Source organism: Rutidosis leptorrhynchoides, chromosome 5 (genome assembly GCF_046630445.1).
Source record: "Rutidosis leptorrhynchoides isolate AG116_Rl617_1_P2 chromosome 5, CSIRO_AGI_Rlap_v1, whole genome shotgun sequence".
Taxonomy (NCBI): Eukaryota; Viridiplantae; Streptophyta; class Magnoliopsida; order Asterales; family Asteraceae; genus Rutidosis; species Rutidosis leptorrhynchoides.
Window position 1 is genome coordinate 414,595,953 of NC_092337.1, and position 23,455 is coordinate 414,619,407.

Genomic DNA, 23,455 nt, shown 5'->3' on the forward strand with positions numbered 1-23,455 from the left:
ATAAAATACGCTTGGGCGTTTGTGTTTTAGGGTTAGTGTTTCGGATGTTGGAGGCTTTTATTTCAGTCGTTAGATGAATATGAATGTTAATCTTAATCTACTGGTTACCGGTTATATTGATATTCATTTTTTCCGAATTCTTTATCGTGTTTTGGAGTGCCGTAGGTCTTTTGTATTCATTAGGTTTGTTTACCTTATGTTAGGGTTTCTTGGTTTGTAAGTTTAAAGGAGATTTCATTTTCGATGAACCTTCTTTCGTATTATAAATTTTTTTTCCGCCAAAAAAAAGTTCTTTATCTTTTGATGACAACATTCACTATTTGATCAGTCTTTTAAAGAAAATGTTAATGTTACTGTAGTATTGATGCGATTGTTTATTTCTCCGGTCTATTGTTGTAAACTTGTAATTGGTCTAATATTGATAGTGTACCACCTTAATACAACTCTTTTCAGGCTAAGAGTTTTCAGTCTCCCATTGATTAGATGACTTCGAAATAGGTTAAAACATGACCTCAAAGTTAAGATAAATCGACGTATAAACACATGTTAGTTGCGGTTAGTCGTTGCTTTACTTTTGGTAAAACTAAAATGGGTAATCAATTGCTAATTACAGTAGTTGTCTTGAGTGGAGACTCTTAATACCTATAAGATTGAATAAGCTAGCTGATTGAAACGACGAACATACACCTATAACCTAGACGCGTAGGCGATCATTAAGCAAACATAAGCAATAACACAAGTACACACGCTCAGTCGTGATTATAGGATCTAAACTTAAAGCTCCTATACAATATTAGTGGTACTTTATAAAACAAAATCTAAATAATCGCTATTTACTTTCAATAAAGCTATCAATTTTAAAAATACATGAGTCATATCTTTAAATTTAGTGGTATCATATACAATTAAATTAGTATTTAATGATAAATTCGCACTCACTTGTGCCTAAATTCTGCCCGATACTGTGGCAGATCAAGAATCATGAGTATGTACTAATACTATACTGAGTACTATTATTACATAAACACAATTTGGAAAAACAAAAGATGTTAAGAATATAACATTTCAAGGTACACATTTGCATACTCTTAACGCCTATAGACTCACCATGTGTATATTTATAAGAATCAAGTGTATATGTTTATAAGTAACACGTAAAAAAACATGTATGTACATCAGTGATTTATATATATTTTGAAGAATTCTTTGATTAAGGATGTATAAATCATCCATCTATCTATCTATATGATTACATAACTAAAACTCAAAATGTATACCCAATATATTAAACAACACTCAGATGCCAAAACAATCTAAAGTTCACTATGAATCAAATGCTCACGCTCGGTTTCATTATGTTCAAATCGTTTGATTAAAGAATCATCAATAGGCATCAAACAGTCTGCAGGCGGTTGAACATAGCCGTATTTAAAGCCCTTAACAGAGTTGCAAAAAGTACCAGCTGTTTTCCCATCTGTTCTCCTTAAATTGATGTTATTAAGAACAATGTGATCGCAAGGAACTGTATCACTGCACGCAAACATCATTGCGTTTGGACTCTTTGATGTTCCGCTTATGTTTTGATACATAATTTGACTTATTTCAACGGCTGATGTCTGTACAAAGAATCACAAGATTAATGTATCTATAACAACATTTGAATTTGATTTTGATTTTGAACGGCCAGAGTGATTGTTTGGTGGTAAAATGGGTGGGTTGGTTAACAGGTCAAAAACCACTTTATTTATGGTGTGGTAAGTTGGGTTAACCTGGAATGTTTTAGTCCAAGAAAATTTGTTTTTCATAAAAAAATATGTATGAAATATGATTACAAGACTAATTAAAGATCAGTAACAACACAAGTTATTGTAATAGATGATTCATAAACTTTTATACTTTCTTGTAATAAAACTGTACTTTTGACCCATTAGACCCATTTAACCCATATAAAGTTTTATACTTGTTAGATATTGATTTAAATTATCTAGATATTGTAAGAGTAGTTTGGTGGTAGTTTTTGGTGGGAATATTTTGGTGGGAAGATTTGGTGGGAAGTTTTGGAGGGAACTTTCTTGATGGGAACTTTTGTGGAGGAAATCCTTGGCTATTAATAGTAGTCAATGTGTGAAAAAAAATGTGCAGGAGTTAGAGAGAAATATAGAGTCTATGAGAGTAGTCTTACTCCGTCCTGTGAGGTGGTCTCGGTGATTCAATAACGATGAGAGCGAATTTCATTATTATAATCTACCGTTTGTGAGAGGTGTTGAGAAATACGTGATAATATTCAAGAGTGTTGTAATGAGCGTTCATTCTTGTAATATTGTTCGTATATAGTGAAATTTAAGTGGCCGCTGGTCCCGTAATTTTTACTCTTCCTTGAGAGGTTTTCCACGTAAAATGTTGTGTGCGCATTATTTGTATGCTTTGTCGTTTAATTATTGACTTATACATGGTTGTGTGATTCTTAGTGTGATGTGGATCGATCTCGAAAGTGATATGTGTGCGGGTTCAATCCCAACAAACTGGTATCAGAGCGGGGTTCGTAGAGAAGAATCGCATAACCGGGAGGAAGTCAATACGTGAAGGACAAAAAGAGATCAGTTCGTCATATTCTGCCAGCGACAAGAGAATTGACGGTATGGGTTCGTTAACCGTTGGATCGGTGTGAAAATTGAACTATATGTTCATAAGAGGTTGATACACGATCTGGCCGTTGGGATCTAAGATTAGAGCTTTCGTTCGAGAGATATGATTGTCTGAATTCTAATGCAGTTTAGTTCGTCGATTTCAACACAGTTGAGAAGAAATGGGTGTTGCAGATTCGTTAGCCGTTGGATCGTCGTGATTCTTGGAAAGAGGGTTCAAAACACTTCGATTTATCTTGTGACCGATTTTTGTGGTGATCAGAAGAGTAGATTGGGAGATACATGTGTCTGAAGTTGCTGCTGAAATCGTACGAAATGAAGAAGTTATTGAAGAGAGGTTCAAGATAAAGAGGCTCGGTGGAGAGTTGATCATGGAGAGTTCCTTGTGTCGAAAGTCTTCCTAACAATGAGATTGTTTGGCGGCGTGTCCCGGTTGAGATAAACTCGGCGGCAACAAGATGAAGATCAATAATCTACTTTCGAGATAGAGATTTAGAGAATTTAAATCAGGGAAGGATGTGTTAGATATTGATTTAAATTATCTAGATATTGTAAGAGTAGTTTGGTGGGAGTTTTTTGGTGGGAATATTTTGGTGGAAAGTTTTTGTGGGAAGATTTGGTGGATGTTTTGGAGGAAACTTTTTTTGTGGGAACTTTTGTGGAGGGAATCCTTGGCTATTAATAGTAGTCATTGTATGAAAAGTAATGTGAAGGAGTTAGAGAGAAAAATAGAAAGTCTATGAGAGTCGTCTTACTCCGTCCCGTGAGGTGCTCTCGGTGATTCAATAACGATGGGAGCGAATTTCATTATTGTAATCTACCGTTTGTGAGAGGTGTTGAGATATACGTGATAATATTCAAGAGTGTTGTAATGAGCGTTCATTCTTGTAATATTGTTCGTATATAGTGAAATTTAAGTGGCCGCTGGTCCCATGGTTTTTACTCTCCCTTAAGAGGTTTTCCACGTAAAATGTTGTGTGCGTATTATTTGTATGCTTTGTCGTTTAATTATTGACTTATACATGGTTGTGTGATTCTTAGTGTGATGGGGATTGATCTCGAAAGTGATATGTGTGCGGGTTCGATCCCAACAATACTTTCTGTAACTTTTGACCCATTTGACCCATTATGCATTCTTTTCTCACATCATATAAGCAAGATCCACTAAATGAAAATGTTATATGATCAATATGCAAAGAATGTTAACGGGTAAATGGTTAAGTTGAGTATTTTTTTACTCTGATATACGCAGCCAAACTGGTTTAACCCGTGACCGTTTCCAACCCTTTTCATCAATATGTAATCTAAGTATTGAAGGATGTGGACTATATATACCTGATTTTGACAAGTTTTAGGTGAATCGCAATAGAATTGATCGATAATAATGGGGTTGGCCACATCTACCATTTGAACATTCTGGTATCGGACAGCTCTAACGTAACCAGATCCTCCCTGTTCACATAAACAAGTAAGCAACTGTTGTACAAAGTATCTAAAACACCCTAAGGAAACTTGTCAACACAAAAAACTTTTTTGCAATCACAATAATACGTAGATATAAATAAATAAATCTAATTATTGAAGCTGCTAATAAAAGTAATTTTGCAACTTTCACTGGAACCATGTCTTATGTTACCTGCCACGTCTTAATTCTGAGGCCATTTGTAGCACCTTTAATGATCGCCGTATCAAGGACTACTGCTGTAACAAAATCTGTAGAGTTACCTTTTCCAAGGCTTCCTATACTGATATAGCCAAAATTGTACAGAATTATTAAAAAAATTGGATTTTTATGGTTGTCTGCTAATGGCTAAATATTAGAAACTATGTATTGTTTATAAATAGAAAAGAACCTGATTCCATGACCAGGACCACAATATATGGTCTTCATTTTGATATTAGAGCAACCACTTACGATTGATACGCAATCATCACCTAAATTGCACATGCAAAGTTATATGAATCGCTGATATTCGTAAGGCTTAAGTGTACAGAAATGTAATTATTTTTGCTCTGATGTTCATAGCATGCAACAAACTACTTGGGGTTACATTGTGTGTAATGAACTTTCAGTTTATTGCTATTGTATGTAATTTAGTGACGTGGCAACCTGCAATAATGAAAGCCCAAAAAGTACGATACACACTATGAATGTATGAGCTAATATAGTTACATTTCGGTTTACTCAAGCCTATTTGTAACTATGTTACTCAGTTTATCTTTTGCGAAGTTACCTTTCTTCGAGAGACACCAACAAATAAATTTAAAAGGAACAGCATTTGCAAGTTCAAAATGCATTGTAAGGTTCATAGTGGTTATAAAATTTGTAGAATTTATATTTGTTTTGAATTAAAAAGATAGTATGCTTGACTTATAAGACAAAATTTAACCCCTCAACGAATAGGTAACTTTCATGGATTTTAAATATGAAGGTGTATCTTACAAACTGAAGCAAAAAATTGTTGAATAAATTACCTGTACCAATTTTACTGTCCTCAATAACTACATTTTTCGATGCAGTAAGATGGATTCCGTCGGTGTTAGGACTGTCTTCAGGAGCCGAGACTACAACATTATAGATTCGAACAGATTCAGAGCGTGATACTGCGAAATGCATTTGTTGGCTGTTTTGAATAGTAAGACCATTGACTTCTATAGATGAGCTTTGGTCAATTGTTAGTGCCTGCATTCGTCCATTTTAAAGAACTTTCATATTTTTAAATTTGAACGATTGTTTGAAAGTTAAATAAACTGTAAGGAAAACTAAATTTGTTACCGTTGGAGCTCCTACGCAAGGCTGCAGAGGACCCGAATAAACATAAAGAACGAAAAAAGGTGAGTTAGTATGTTATTTATTGGTTAAGGTTGCGTTTGATTACCTCTTAATTGAATGGTTCAGTACAACGCTGAGCATTCAGCGCGTTTGTTTTTGACATCTGAATGACATATGGTGCTCGTTAAGAGTTGAAATACTCTTTTAACCATTAAGCACCAAAATTTTATGTAATATACCATCTTTAAATTATATAAATAAACACTTATTAAAGAACTATAATGTTTTTTTATTCATACAACAAGTCAATAAGGTAATTTTACGTCATTTACATCGTTCATTAAAATGATTATCAAATATGTTATTGTCATTCAGAACCTTTGAATGATTCAAATTATAAACCATTCAACGCTCAATCATTCAGTTTTATCAAACGCATCCAAGTCGAACATCGATGTTAATGAAGGATAATAAGATTTTTACATTTGTTTTGTTTCTTTTGCAAGATGCAGCCCACCATTTACTCCCTGATCCATCAATAACTCCATTTCCTAGAAAATGGGCTCTCGTGAGATTCGAAAAGTAGAGCCAGATTCTAGGATTCTTAGGATCCCAGTTTTTAGGTTCATTCGGTGCTACAATTGTTCCATCGATCTGTATCACGTTGTTAATAAATAAACAAATATATGGTTATAATGATAATGATGTAATGAAAACATCTATAGTTAAGAGTTAGATTACCTGGATGATAAAATCTTCAGCACAAGGCCCTTTAAACCGTGTTGCGTTAACTAGATATGTTCGATCAGGAGGAACCAAAAGCACTGCTGATGTCGTAGAGCAAGCTTGTTTCCATGCATTACTAAACGCCTATTACGTAAAATAAAAAGATGAAAATTATTCCCCTATGAATTATTATTAAAACTTATTTATTTATCATAAAAATAACATTATTATCATATTCACCGTTGTATCATCAGAAACTCCATCTCCAACAGCACCGAAACTATCAACATTTACAAGATATTTGCTACCATATTCACTTGACCATGAAGGAAAGCGAGAGAAATCGATATCATCGTTTTGTATTTGTATACGTTTCGTCTTACACGTGTCAGAAAATAATAACATAGCAAGCAAGTAAATAAATAAGATGTTGCTCATGATTTATGAGCTTTACTGGCTTCAGTATACTGTATGGTGTTTAAATCAAAAAATGAAGACATGATATAATAATTTATATATGGATATGTATATATTAGTGCTAAAAATGGGCAATTTTATGGGTCATATATATCTGTCTTGCCTTTAAAGTACATGAAGGTGAAAGATTTCCTACATGACCAATACTTCAAGTGTAAGAATATACATGTTCTGGATACCTTTGCTTTGCATCAAACTCTTGTTTTAGAACAATATATGTCAAAAAGTGTATGTCGTGTGGGCCCACAAATACTCACAACTGTTTCTTGCTAACTGTAAGCATGTCTCTTTGCATCTTTGTTGCTAGTGGGGCCCTCAGGCTCAAGCTTTATAACCATAATTAGTGCAATTATCCTTCCTACCGCTCATTGCGGTGAACCCTATTGTGGCATTCAATCGTTAAACCTTCAATAACTTTGGATTAAAGACCTCGAGACTGCAATATCACGATCAAAACCAGATTTCGCAGCACAATTATGTAACGGATTACATTTTGTCCAACTACAATAAGATGATTTTGACAATGCATTGACTGTGGTGGAAAGACTAACTTCATGAAATTAAACCCAGTGTCTTCTTCATCAACCATCAAACCAAACAATTCAATCACATCTTCACTGACACTACATTGTGAGAGAGAAAAAAATAGTTATTAAGGAATTGCATACTGCAAGAGTTCTTCTCGAGACATTTTCGGTTATCGATACTGAGATTTCTATTTTGCAACATTTTCCATACATATCAAACACTAGTTTTAACACAAAACAATGAACCTGTTATCCAATAAGAATATCAAGATTTCAGCTAGATAATTTTAGCAAGCCAAAAAATTAGACCTGGCAATTGAGACCCATACTCTCAAATTTGGGTCAACTGGGTCAAGCTTTCGGTTCAAAGGGGTCGAGCATAACAAGTTTCATATGTCAAACATTTATGAAATCATTCATGGTTATAATCACTCATTATGTATATTACTATTTTCTTATATATATATAATAAATATATAAATTGTAATAACTAAAATAATATATAAAATGTAAAAAATCAAATGTAGAAGTATATGACCCATTTGGACCCATGCCCCATTTTGACTTGTTACCCAACCCGACCCAACCTGACCCATTTGAACACGTTTAGAAAATTTGACCCGTTTGACCCATGACCCATTACAACCCAAAACTGTCAAACTGACTCAACCTGACCTGTTTGCCAGGTACACAAAAAATGAGCAAACTGATTGCTTCTTTCGCCATGCTAGCATCATAAAGAAGATCTTCAGAGCATTACTTGCAAGCCCGTTATACGCGTAACTAGCAACCATAGAACCCCAATAAATCACATCCTTTGTTGGAATAACATCAAACGATCTTTTTGCATCGGTTAGAAACCACAAGCACTATAAAGTTCAAACAAGGCATTCTAAACACATGAAATTCACCCTATCCCACCGTAATGGTGTAACAATGCAACTTTCTTTCTTCTATAACAAAACTCTCCTGACTAAAACCGTTAAACAAATAACAAAAGGCGACCAGATTAGGCACAACAGCAAAAACAACTCCAACTTTTCTAACATTCCAAACACACAAAAACCTCACAGTAACCGACTCCACGTTGCAAGATTCGTTTCCAGTAAATCGTTGAACAATTTTAAACAATATCGTGTTGTGCCCATGTTCATGTAATGATCAACAAATGCACTTCCTACAACACATTCAACCTCAAACCAAGAACAATCACTCTACTATGAACTTCAAGTCCTTGTTGTTACATTCTTTTGTAACTAAATACACCGATAATTAACGAACACGGAGACAAAATCTCAACAATCCTTGCAAAACCATTTGACTATAAGAATCCAATGCATTTCTTGACAACCCATTTCACTTAAGGCCTGAAATAAGTATGGTCCATGGAACTACGTCTCATTTAGGCATTTCGTCAAACACTTTGAGTACAGAGTCAGTTGATCCGGATTTCATTACAGTTACGAGGTGTTTGTTATAGACATAAACCCTTTTTCGTGGATTTGGTTCCAAGTAATAAGAGTCGAACCAGTAGTAAGAAAGAGAAAAATGATATGTGGAACCGGTGTATTAGTTTTTAATAAGACTTTATTAAACGATCTTGTTAGCAATAAATTGAATCCATGACGAACCATTACATAAGGTATACCAGCCAAACATGGCATTGTAGTTTTATGTGTATAATTTTTGTCCTCGTCCCTTTATAGTTGTCGCTTTGGGCTTAGTTGGTCGGTAGGAACAGTAAAACATATTCCTCTACTTATAATGGACAGACCGTAAAGTAATTTGCCCCATTTTTTGCAATCAATTCCAGCTAATACATAGCCGATACCATCGCCAAAATCACTCCCAAATCACCACATCCAACACTTCTACCACCACTATCGCCGTTGCTAGATCCATTGCCGTCGCCGTTGGACCGTCGGCACTGGTGTTCCCGACACCGCCGTCTCCGTTGGTCTTACCAACACCGCCGCTGCTACCGTCTCCTCATCCACCATCATCTCTGCTGCTACTAATACCGACGGTACTCGCCGTTTTCCTCGACCGACTCTTTTAATCGGCTCATGTTTTTTCGTTTCTTTCTACAATTGATGAGGTAACAGTTTTTCTTCACCTTTGTTTAGGGATATAATGTTTTATGGCTTCTAGGTTTTAATTTTACAAGTTACATCGTATTATTGCTAAGGTTTTCGTTGAAATTAGTGTATTTAGTGACTTTTTTTGGTTGTTTATTGTTGGAATTCCGGCACTAAAAAACGCAGATGTAAATGGAAGGTAGCGAAATTAAGACCAAATAGTGTAATTTTAATTGTTTCATTAACTTTTTGTACCCGGTTGTTTTAAGGTTGGAATTTAGGGTTTCGTCAGTGAGGTGTTTCAAGATTGATGGAATTCCTAAATTCTCACAAATTTTAAACCATAAATGAAAAGTTATAGTTTGCATGTTTTGTCAGTTTGAATGGTAGTTTAAATTGTAGCATTTGGCTTTATGTACTTGCTATTGCGTGTTAACTTTGCTTCCTGCGTTGTTAAAGTTCAAAGACATCAGAGAACAATTGCAAGAAGGTATGTTAAATTTTTGTTCTCCAGTTTGAAATTTGAGAACTTTATGGTTTAAATTAGTGTTAGAATGTGATAAGCATCAGTGTGATTATTTCCCTGTTATACAAAAGAAAATCTACGATTTTTACTTCAAATGTGTATTTAGTGCATTTTGTACTTGAATTATGTCATTGGATAACGTTTAGCTATTTGTTTTCGGGTTGTTTATATAGATTCTGCAGATCTTATTGATAATGTGCTTAGATATTATTTATTTATTTTTTTTTTTTTTTTGTGGTAATCGTTATTTTGTTACTTAATACTGATAATATGCGTTGTTAAGATATATTTTAAAGTTACATTGAACCCTTTTATGAATCCCAGCAAGGATATATGTATTTTTTTTCATGCTTCCACAGTAGCTCTGATTGAACAAGTGAGCTGTTGTTATTGTTTACTTTTTAGTTACTATGGCGATTAATATTAGGCTTGCTTCTAATAGAAAGGTTGATTAAGCGTGCAAAACTCTAATGAAAGAAGTATTATCGAATCAATACAATTCACACATATGAATTTTTATTACTACTGTGAATCTACCATTGTTACAACCTGCGAGTGTTAAGCACATTTGCTTTCTTTTTGGGTTCTTCCTTTCTGATTCGATTTGTTCATAACCATGTCTCTTTCCCTTTTCTTTTTAGGTTGCTCGCAAGCTTTTGCTGGAATTCAATTGTAAGTGCTGCACTCACTGGGTGTTTGTTTGATTATTCCAGTTGCTGCGATTAACATGAAGTCAAGTGCCCTCTTTTGACATGGCCTCTCAATTTGATTGGTAAATGTTTGTAGCATATTTGTATGTTCTAATCCAAGAACAACATTAAAGCTCCCATAGCATCAAACTGAAAAATTGATTCTAAACATTCTTTTTCTTGCTAGGGCTGTAATGATTTGTAACTAAAAACTGTTAGCAGCAAATACATAGATCCTATAGACGTCCACTCGAATACTAGCAGCGAAGCGCTATGGACCTACCTCTAGTTAGACAAATGAGGGAACAAAATATGGACCAATCAAATTAAAAAAAAAAAAAAAAGTGGGACATTCTATAGTATTACACTCGACCATTTCATCATCACTACAAACATTTCTTCCATAGCATTTGACACATCAATACTATACCACACAAAAACTCATCATCACATTTCATCACATCATTAACATTAGTAATGATATAACTTCTTGGATCCCAAGTAGAATTGGGATGATTGTTAGACCATTTTTAATGGTGATGAGGTTTTTGTGGGGTATATTGCTGATGTGGAAGAGGTGAGAGGGTGATGGCGTGATGGCGTGATGGAGTTTGTAATGGTAGGCGTGATGAAGGTGTGATGGGGGTTGTTGGTCCACATTTTTTATTTATTTTTCATTTTTGTTTGAGTAGTTATTATTATTATTATTATTATTATTATTATTATTATTATTATTATTATTAATTCATATTATTAATTTTAATAATTATCACAAAGAACATTCATTTTTTTAACAGACCTTTATTAAACACAAACAAACACGGTTACAAGTTTTTTAAAAACTAAACATCCAACACAATTACAACGATCATCCGAATCTTGTTGATCATCCGAATTCCACATATCAAAAGCATTAAACAAATTTTGTGACATTTTTTTAGACAAGTTTAGATTTTATTTTGAAGTATAGAATTTAAAGTAGTGTGTGTAAAATGGTATAAGAAATTTGGTATTTATAAAAGAAAAAAAAATTCAAACGGATATAAATATATCGGTTGAAGACACGTGCTGCAGTCCCATTGGCTTCCTCCTCCATCACCCCTCCCCTCTGCAAGTGATGCAACCATCATGCCGGAACCTATTTTCTCCGATGGCGTCGCGTTGGGGCGCGGTGGGGGCGTGATGAACCCAAAAAAGGCCCGATCGCGCTGGGTCAAATATGGTCTTAGAGGCTTTCGATCAATGCATGTTAGTTAGGGAGGTGTATATTACTAAGAAGTGATTATTGAGCGGGAAATTTTTGGTTCTTGAGATTTGTGAGAATTCGTGGTGTGTTAAAATCTTGAATTTTATTCATATACATGGTAAGGTGACAAGGCCGGTCCACAATATTTTGATTGATAAAATTTACTCTTTATAAACAAATTATTCACTTTTATATAGAGATTTAGAAGATAGTTAAATTAAATTAGATGGCTCATATATTGTTGCAAATGAAAATTTTACAGTACCAGTAGACAAACTGTGAATTACAAATAAATATATCATCAAAGTTGTAAATTCTTATTTTTTATTACTATAAAAATTGCTAATTTATTCATCCTCTCTTACTATTTTACACAAAGAGTAACAAACAATAAAAAGATAAAACAAAGTGACAAACTGAATTAACACAACCTACACATATTAGAAAATTCAAGTATTGTATTCAGATGAGGCTAAAGACACATCAATGTTGGTGATTTTAGTGTCATCGGTCATTTTGTGTGATAAGGTGATTTACTTGAGACAAAGGATTTCTAGTTAAGCTTTATAACAAGTTACGAGAGTGTGGAGTACACGCTTGTTTAAGCTAACTAGATTCATCTAATTGAAAGGTTGCGTTTGTTAGTTGATGTCTTTTTGGCCAAAAGACACAACTAATCATGAAATGGTGGTAAACCTTAATGAAATGGTATAAGCTTTCATTGAATGGTGTAACCATTCATGATATCTTTTCATTAAAAGTTATAACCTTTCATGGACACCTCTTAGCCAAAAGGTGTGACCATTCATGGTACCCTTTAGCCAAAAGGTGCAACTTTTCATACTCTATAAATAGAGTGTATTTGTCTCACTTTTCATGATGATGGAAAATTGATCATTCACAATATACAAATTACCTATGTTCTTGATTTCCAATTTTAATTGCCTATATTGGAGTTGTGCCTTTATCTTATTCCGAATAAAGATTTCGTGTAACCCTAAGGCAATCATGTATAAGTTCGAAATACTTTATCGCGAAAGTGACTACACGATTCAAAGGTTTATCCGGCATTCAAACCCTATTATCCAACAAAGCGATAAAGTATTTATTTTGTGATAAACCTTTGATGGAATAAGGTTGACAAATTATTCCGTGTATGTGTTTGATTCAAAGATGACATGAAGAATTGAAGCAACACACGACATATGCATTCATGATTTTAGTTTCTGTTTTGAAGCGAATTGACCATGAAGTCACATGTATGAATATTACTCCCGTATATAAAATGAACGCGTGGATTGATATAAGACAACATGAATCTTGGCACAAGAACATATATGGTTCTGCATACTCGATCGAGATTAAAATTCATGAGATCTTGCCTGGAAGCATATGGTTCAAGAACTAGTGAAATGACCCGTAAAATTACGGGTTTGTTTAAACGAAATAATTTAATGACATGTTTTAGGTATTAAGTGAATGTAAATGCTAAAGTCATTTATTTTAATGACCCGTTCGACTAAGAAACTTGTCGTTGTTTTTACTAATGTATAGAGACATGTATTTTTGCATACATATGTAACGTAATTAATCTCGTAAAGAGAATCCATATTTGTATATTAATAATATAATTATTATAATTATAATTATTATAATAAAAATGAATAATAATAATAAAGTTTGCTAAAAATTGAGTATTTTTTTTAGTAATTATTAGTAATAATAAATGCATTTTGAAATTTTTTTTAGAAAATTAAAATACAATTATTATATAAAGGTTGTACAATATGCTTTAAAATTTTTAAATGTGTTCATTTGATGTTATGTAGAAGATTGTACAATTTAGGAGAGATTATTATTTCTTTTTATAAAAGATTTTGTATTATTTTTCTTAATTAAATTAATATAAAATAATGACATCATCAAAGATGTCTTAAAATTTTTCTTTTTTATTTTGAATTATTTTTATGCTTAGAAAATGTTTATTTATGACATCATCATTTTAGAGATTTAATGTATACTATAGATAATTACTAATTATGGTGGATCATCCTACATACCGAGTACGCAATTTCTATCAATCTTATTTATTTTTATGCCATGATTGACATAATAGGAATGGAAGCATGAAATTTACATGAACAAATTAACATGAATAGAATCGAGATGTTAATTTGGTTAATTCACAAATCTCATTATGTGGAAAATCTTTTGAAGAAACTGGCGCTAAAATTTAAATTATTGCCACAAATAAAATTTCATGTTTTTAATGCAATTTCTGATCCATGAGACATATGTGGTGGCAAATTAATATAATTGTTTAGGCCATATATAGTTTCACAAAGTATGCATTTAGTGCTGCATATATTGACAAAATAGAAAATCCATTCTATTTGTTCTTTCACGGTAAATTCAAACTGGTAATAGTTGTTTTTTAAGTAACTGTCTGTATGTATATACATGTCAATCTTCCATTCCGAAGTTGGTTTGACAAATCTGGTTATTGATGGTTTTGATATATGGCTTCATGCATGCCCAGGATTTTACATAACATACTTCGTGGTTTTAATGTCGATTCCTAATTCTGTTATTTAACGGTTTTGTTAAAACGAAAAAGTGACAAGGGATTTATGGTTTTGACGGTTCATTAAACCTACTTTCACAAATTGCTTTTATGATTTTGGAGTGACTATGAATTCCAATATCCCATATTATATCATTGATTAATGATGATTGATAATTTGTGGACAATGGTGTCTGCAAATAGAGGGATGATTGTATATTGTATTCATACAATGATGCAATTGAGTGAAATATGTGAATTAGTTTCACGTTTTAAATCTGGTTTGCATGTAACCGTTAGACGACTCAAATGTCAAACAGTAACTAGAATTCATTTTAACTTCATAAGTCATAAGTCAAGATGGAATCCTTAAAGTATTAAAATTCTACTAGTTTACTATTGATCAAAAATATGATACATCTACAAGTTGTTGGATTTTGAAACTTGGTATAGATGAAGTATCATGGATCAAAGTATTGATGTTGAGATTATTGACACTATACACTTGTCATTACTTCTTGGTTCTAGAAGTGGATTGACAAAGATTTATTTATAATTTTAATCTTACTATCTAACGTAATGGTAATAATTGTGTACATAACGATAATAAGGATCCATTATTAAGGGTGTACCAATTATAAAGTTTACATTGGTAAGTTGAGTGGACATGTGTAATGTATAATAAATCAATTAACTTGAGTACTTGCAAGTTTCTTATGGTAAAATAAGAATTTGGTTAATCCTTGGATAAAAGGATTGTAAAGAGAAATTGATTGAGCCAATGGGGCTTTGCCTCATTGGTCACCATGTTAACATGGTGTTCGAGGAGACCAAGGGTTCGAGTCTCGGGGGGGGGGGGGGGGGGGGGATTTTCGTGAATTAACTCTAACCACTAACATTGCCTTTCAAAAAAAAAAAAAAAAAAAAAAAAAAAAAAAAAAAAAAAAAGAAATTGATTGAAATCATAATGAACAAAATTAAAGTTCATAGTGATCCCTAGTTATGATATGTCATTTGACTAAGGCATGTAATTGAAACAAGTGAAAGTTCAGACACTTATGCCTTAGACAAATTGTGTTTCGTGAGGTGATCACGAATGGAGTGATGTATGTGGATTTTGTTGGGTCACAACAAATTTTGGAAAATCACTTGATAAAAGCATTAGCCGGAAGCGCGCAATTTGGCTAATGTTATGGGATTGAAGTCCATTAAATCTTCTAAAGTGAGACGCCCAATTCCCTTCTAGTACAACGCTAGGAGCTGAATTCAATGAGGTAAGCTTACTTTCTGAAGATTGAAACACATAAATATACTGATCTCAAAATATGTGTTTAGACCCGTAAGTGGAGTAGGTTGAAGTTAAACTTCTTAATGCCTCTTTTGAAAAATTGCATATGCGGGTGCAAGACGGAAAAGAGTTACCTATGTGAGTATGAAGTTTGCCACTTCAAAGAAGCTTGGACTTGGCTTCCTATATACTCATGAAAGGATATGGACGCATGGCTTATAAAAGCGTCAAGACGAACATTAGAGAAATGTAAGAAACTGATGTGTATATTATTTTATAGTTTTCAAATGAATTGAAGGGTTCAATTCTTCACGAACACCCTGATTTTCGAATTCTCGTAAATAATATACTAAGTGGAAATTCAATTCTTCACGAACATTTCCATTTACGCATTAGTTTGGGTGTTTGTTCAAGTTATTAAGTAAATCTAAGGATTACACTAAAATGGGGGGGATTGTTGGTGATTTTAGTGTCATCGGTCATTTTGTGTGATAAGGTGATTTACTTGAGACAAAGGATTTCTAGTTAAGCTTTATAACAAGTTAGGAGAGTGTGGAGTACACGCTTGTTTAAGCTAACTAGAGTCATCTAATTGAAAGGTTGTGTTTGTTAGTTGGTGTCTTTTTGGCCAAAAGACACAACTAATCATGAAATGGTGGTAAATGTTAATGAAATGGTATAAGTTTTCATGGAATGGTGTAACCATTCATGATATCTTTTCATTAAAAGTTATAACCTTTCATGTTCATGGACACCTCTTAGCCAAAAGGTGTGACCATTCATGGTACCCTTTAGCCAAAAGGTGCAACTTTTCCTACTCTATAAATAGAGTGTATTTGTCTCACTTTTCATGATGATGAAAAATTGATCATTCACAATATATAAATTACCTATGTTCTTGACTTCCAATTTTAATTGCCTATATTGGAGTTGTGCCTTTGTCTTATCCCGAATAAAGATTTCGTGTAACCCTAAGGCAATCATGTATAGGGTCGAAATACTTTATCGCAAAAGTGACTACACGATTCAAAGGTTTATCCGGCATTCAAACCCTATTATCCAACAATCAATATATAATTCTTATTAGACCATGCGTTAAACGGATTAACCCACGGCATGGATCTGATTTGGCATGAAACCCACGCCTCATCTGTAATGCAGTTGGAGTTTTTCACCTAAAAGCGCATGTGTGCGTGAAAAATGATCGGATAAGTGAGTCATTCCCCGTTAGTGATTCTAAATACTTGTCTTAAAAAAAGTAATATTTAATATTAATATATCATATTAATAATTAATATTTATTTTTATTTTTTTGGAAAGCAAGCATATATTGATATACCCAAAAACGAATAAAAACGAAAAGATATAACAAGGTACAACGACTACACTATATACATATATGAAGCTTAACGAAGAAACAACAACAAAAGCTTAACAACTTGGAACTATGCAATCTAAGTTCTTAGAGAAAGTAGCCTACCGACACTCTATTATTCATTGACGAAACATAGGAATCCGGGTTAATTATCCATTGGTGCCAATCGAGAGAAGACTTCTTGATACGTTTTGATAACCAACCGAAGCTCGACGTTTGAATGGAGGTTAGAATTTTAGAAGCATTCCATGCCTGATTCTTGAAAATTATCTCATTTATTGCTTTCAATATGAAGTAAGAACATACCCATTTGGTGCCTTGCCAAATTTGTTTTTCCATCTTTGAAGTAGCTGTTAAAAGAGATGAATCATCAAAAATATGATCAAATGGTAAGGAGTTGGCAATAGGTGTAGTGACCCGAACTTTTCCATGTTTATATATTAAATGAAAACTATGTTTACATGATTAAATGTTTCCAACATGTTAAGCAATCAAACTTGTTAAGACTTGATTAATTGAAATAGGTTTCATGTAGTCAATTGACCACCCAAGTTGACCGGCGATTCACGAACGTTAAAAACTTGTAACAACTACATGATGATATATATATGGATATATATATAGTTAACATGAGATTATTATAAGTAAATATCTCACTAAGCATACTAACAATGAGTTATATACATAAAAATGAGACTAGTGAATTCAGAAACTCGAAATGATATATATATAACGATTATCGATATAACAACGTCTTACTAAATACATATGTATCATATTAAGATATTAATACACTATGTTTAACATGATAAATTGATAATTAAATATATCCTTAAGTGAGTAACAATAAACTACATATGTAAAAACAAGACTACTAAATTAAGAGTTTCGAAACGAGTTATATATATAACGATTATCGTTGTAACGACATTTTAATATATATATCTTATTAAGATATATTCATACACCATGTTATCATGATAATATGATAATTTAACATCTCACTAAATATAATAAATAATGGGTTAACTACATTAAATAAGATCGTTATCTTAAAGGTTTCAAAAACAACACTTACATGTAACGACTAACGATGACTTAATGACTCAGTTAAAATGTATATACATGTAGTGTATTAAGATGTATTAATACACTTTTTGAAGACTTAAAGACACATATCAAAACACTCATACTTATCAAAGTTGGTCACAATTACACTCTCATTCGTTTTCATCAACAATTCTACTCGTATGCACCCGTATTCGTACTCGTACAATACACAGCTTCTAGATGTATTTACTATTGGTATATACACTCCACTGATCAGCTCTTAGCAGCCCTTATGAGTCACCAACACATGTGGGAACCATCATTTGGCAACTAGCATGACTTATGAGCAAGGAAACAAAACAAGAACTCCTTTTAACCCCACTCACCCTTCACCACTCACCACCCACTCCATTTCACTTCCAATTCTCTTTCTAATTCTCTCTCAACACCTACACACACTTATGAATGAATTTTTCTAGTAACTAATCATCATCTTCATCAAAAATTACTTCAAGAATCAAGCTATAATCATCATAGGAAGAACACTTCAAGAACACTTCAAAAATCCTTTCAAGTTTACTAGTTTACTTCCAAGCTTTCTAATCCATTCCAAGTAATCATCTAAGATCAAGAAACCTTTATTATTTACAGTAGGTTATCTTTCTTATTCAAGGTAATATTCATATTCAAACTTTGATTCGATTTCTATAACTATAAACTATCTTAATTCGAGTAAAAATCTTACTTGAACTTGTTTTTGTGTCATGATCCTACTTCCAGAACTTTCAAGCCATCCAAGATCCTTTGAAGCTAGATCATTTCTTGTCACTTCCAGTAGGTTTACTGATATTGCTCAAAATAGACATATCATTAGTCGCAATATCAAGTCATTTTCATTGTTTTACATTTTTATTTGTATTATTTCCTTGTATATTTCATTGTATTGTAATTAAGCATATAATCATTGTATACTTGAAGAAATGTTGAAGATAATGAATGAAACAACTCAAAGATCAAAACCAGAACAAGAAACGACGAAACAAAAACGTGCACCCTGGGTGTGCACTCCGCGCACGCACCGCTCACGCCACCGCGCACGACCAATTTTGATCAGAAAGTTGTTTAAACAAAACATAAATGCGCACCGCGCAAAATTAAAGTGTGCACACCGCGCACATCCTCCGCGCACGATCCCCTTTTTCTTCTGTAAAGTAGATCTGAGACGTGTAATCGAGCTGTAAAGTAAAAGGTGGTAGGTGGCTAGTGCGCCCCGCGCACCTACTTTTGTGCACGCCGCGCACGCTGGCTTTTCCAGCTATATTCTTCCTTTTTAAGCCCCTTTCCAGCTTCATTCTTCAGACACCATTACACAGTCATTTTTAGAGGTAGAGGTTTCGATTCAAGGTGATCCTTGGAGTAATCCAGGATCACCTAATCCATCATTTCAATCCGGATTCAAGAATCATCAGGATCATCATCCAAGATTCATATCAAAGGTCGATTCTTGTTATCACAATGAATTCTATCTTTATTTCCAGTTTGTTATTGTCTTTAAATATGATTGTTAGCTAGTTCTTTTTATGCTTGTCTAGATTAATAACCGAGATGTTGATTGTTACTTTGGTTGATTGATTGTTCTTAAGTATGATAGTTTGATGTTTGAATACAAGAATCATTCTTGTTAAGTTTAATCTTTTCGATTCAATTAGTTAGTATATTTGTTCAACTAAGAAACACCATCTTGTTGATTTAGTATATTGATTTGCACCTAGTGACAAGTGTTTGCCCGTCTTTTACCAAAAGGGGTAAGTTGCGTCCAAACGATTAATCTATATAGGAATGTAAGAACGACTCTTGTAGATACTTTCGGATAGCTTATTTGATATGTGTAGTTGTCTAGGTGAATGATCAATTCCCTAGAATCTGTTATCCATATTTTCATTACTCGATTCCATATAACTAATAGGTGTTAGTAATTTGCCTTATCTAGTGACGTTTATAGGGATCTTATTACCACACTTGATTGATTACTTGGGTTGGGTGAATTGAACATTTAACCGGACCAAGGGAATGAACTAAGCTAAACCATTAGTAGACATAGGAGTGGATCATGATCAACACACCATTGACTTGATCATTCTTCAAGTCTTTAGACTAGTTGAATTAGTTGATTACAAATAGGAGGTCTTAGATGACAAGAACATCACTTGCATCGTGTAATCCCGTTTGAGTGTTTATTCAAGACTACTCTTGGTAAACCGATCAATTAGTTCTCGTGCATAACCAATCGATCCGATCTTAATCCTAAATAAACATTCAAATCGAGGGTAAAAAGTCTAGACGAGCATATTTGTTTAATTTGATATAAAAACTATCTTTCATCTTCATAAACCTAAAATACCAAAAATATTGTCTTTAAACTTATTCCTTTATTGATTTGCCCATCGTTAAAGGGCAACCCAATATCTTGTACTAGTTTGATTTCATTTATTTTAGCTTAATCACAATTTAGTTTATACAATCTTAATTTGCACATATAACTGTCCTTGGAACGATACACGGATTTTATCATTATCTATACTACTACACGATCGGGTACACTGCCCGTTAGTGTGTGTAATCTTTAAAACCGGTATTTTCCATACAATAATTCATATACCACTTTTCACACATCATTTACCTACTAAACTTGAGGTAGTAATGATGTTCATAACATCATTTGATTCATATATATAACTATCTTATTCGAAGATTTAAACTTGTAATCACTAAAACATAGTTTAGTATATTCTAAACTTGTTCGCAAACAAAGTTAATCCTTATAACTTAACTTTTAAAATCAACTAAACACATGTTCTATATCTATATGATATGCTAACTTAATGATTTAAAACCTGGAAACACGAAGAACACCGTAAAACCGGATATACGCCGTCGTAGTAAAACCGAGGGCTGTTTTGGTTTGGATAATTAAAAACTATGATAAACTTTGATTTAAAATCTATTCTTCTGGGAAAATGATTTTTCTTATGAACATGAAACTATATCCAAAAATCATGGTTAAACTCAAAGTGGAAGTATGTTTTCCAAAATGGTCATCTAGACATCGTTCTTTCGACTGAAATGACTACCTTTACAAAAATGACTTGTAACCTGTATTTCTGACTTTAAACTTATTTTTCTGTTTAGATTCATAAACTTAAGTTCAATGTAAAACCATAGCAACTTGAATCACTCAAAACGGATTTAAAACGAACAAGTTATGGGTAAAACAAGATTGGATAATTTTGCTTGTTGTAGCTACGTGAAATTTGTAACAAATCTATACAAATCATAACTTAACCAACTTATATTGTATTATACATGTATTCTAATATATATTATGTAATCTTGGGATACCATAGACACGTATACAATGTTTTGACATATCATATCGACCCATCTATATAAATTATTTGGAACAACCATAGACACTCTATATGCAGTAATGTTTGAGTTAGCTATACAGGGCTGAGGTTGATTCCAAAATAATATATATACTTTGAGTTGTGATCGAGTCTGAGACTTGTAGACACTGGGTCGTGGATTGATTCGAGATAATATATATATTGATTTATTTCTGTACATCTAACTGTGGACAACTAGTTATAGGTTACTAACGAGGACTGCTGACTTAATAAACTTAAATCGTTAAAACGTAATAAAAATATTGTGAATGTATTTTGATCATACTTTGATATATATGTACATATTTGTTATAGGTTCGTGAATCGACCAGTGGCCAAGTCTTATTTTCGGCAAAGTAAAAATCTGTGAAAGTGAGTTATAGTCCCATTTTTTAAAATCTAATATTTTTGGGATGAGAATACATGCAGTTTTATAAATGTTTTACAAAATAGACACAAGTACGTGAAACTACATTTTATGGTTGAATGATCGAAATCGAATATGCCTCTTTTAGCTTGGTAGCCTAAGAATTAGGGAACTGACCCCTAATTGACGCGAATCCTAAAGGTAGATCTACGGGAACTAACAACCCCCATTCTGAAACTTGGAATGCTTTAGTACTTCGAGTTTATCATGTCCGATGGGTTTTCCGGAATGATGGGGATATTCTATATGCATCTTGTTAATGTCGGTTACCAGGTGTTCACCATATGAATGATTTTTATGAAGATTGCATGTTATTGAAAAATGGAAATGAAAATCTTGTGGTCTATTATTATGATTTGATAAATATATAGGTTAAACCTATAACTTACCAATATTTTTGTTGACGTTTAAAGCATGTTTATTCTCAGGTGATTATTAAGAGTTTCCGCTGTTGCATGCTAATTTATGGACAAGAGTTGGAGTCAGCATGCTTGTATAATATTGTTTAAAAACTGCATTCAAATATTTAAATTGATGTGTAATATTATTGTAAACCATTATGTAATAATCGTATGAAAACACTATATTTTAGATTATCATTATTTGATAATCGTCGTAATATTTTTAAACCTTTATCGATAAAATAAAGGTTATGATTTGTTTAAAAATCGAATGCAGTCTTTGAAAAACATCTCATATAGAGGTCAAAACCTCGCAACGAAATCAATTAATATGGAACGTTTATAATCGATATGAATGGGACATTTCAATAGGGATGTTCCACCACTTTAAAACATGATTCCATAACTCGATCACACGAGGGCATTGTGATAAAATATGATCAACAGATTCTGGCTCAGTCAAATATAATGGGCAAATAATAGTATCAAGATCAATACCTCGTTTGTCAAGTTCAACACGAGCCGGAATCCTTTTTTGAGAAACTCGCCACACAAAAATTTCAACCTTTTGAAGGATACCTTTGTTTCTCATTGTTTCTCTCTAGTTCAGAATGTTTATTCGCTTTGAGTCAATCAATGATGTTAACGTTTTTGTTCTAAATGTTCCATCCGTTTCCATGGACCATTTCCAATTGTCATCCGAGCCACTGGTTAGATGAGTCGTCGATAGAAGTGATTCCAGCTACCTAAGATCATCATGGGCCCTGCCCCGCATGGGCATGACCCAATCCCAAGAGAATTCAATATCGGCCTGCTCTTTATTAACTTGATCTGCTACCCTGACTGACTTATTCCTTTCGAGAGCATAGAGTCTGTTGAATGACTCCATGAGTTTAGAGTTTCCAATCCGGTGTTCCTGCCACAAAAACATGGGGCTGCCATTTCTAATTTCTTTTGTAAATGAAGTTGAAAAATTAAGTCCCAATGAATCGATTGTTGATCCCGCTTTTATGATTCTTTTCCACATTGAAGTGCCGCCATGAAACCTGTTACTGTTAGTAAAATCCAAACTGCCTCCGGCCCATAAATACTAGCAATGATTTTAACCCAAAGAGCGTTGTGATCGGTTTTAAACTACCACCACCACTTTCCCAATAGAGCACGATTTTTTGCATGTAAAGACCCGATGTTTAACCCTCCCGAATCAAAAGGAAGTAA

General features: G+C 33.3%; 1 protein-coding gene across 1 annotated transcript; it reads right to left on the reverse strand.

The window, feature by feature from the left end:
- Nucleotides 1-1,279: 1,279 nt before the first annotated feature.
- LOC139849951 (probable polygalacturonase At1g80170) lies at nt 1,280-22,829 on the reverse strand. Its single transcript, XM_071839560.1, has 13 exons — nt 22,600-22,829; nt 8,070-8,190; nt 7,824-8,017; nt 7,112-7,244; nt 6,385-6,522; nt 6,160-6,288; nt 5,902-6,072; nt 5,422-5,442; nt 5,121-5,328; nt 4,499-4,580; nt 4,282-4,390; nt 3,981-4,097; nt 1,280-1,616 (listed from the first exon to the last, which is right to left on the reverse strand). Exons 1-13 carry the CDS (start codon nt 22,827-22,829, stop codon nt 1,314-1,316), a joined length of 1,956 nt encoding a protein of 651 aa, XP_071695661.1. The 3' UTR covers nt 1,280-1,313.
- Nucleotides 22,830-23,455: the final 626 nt, after the last annotated feature.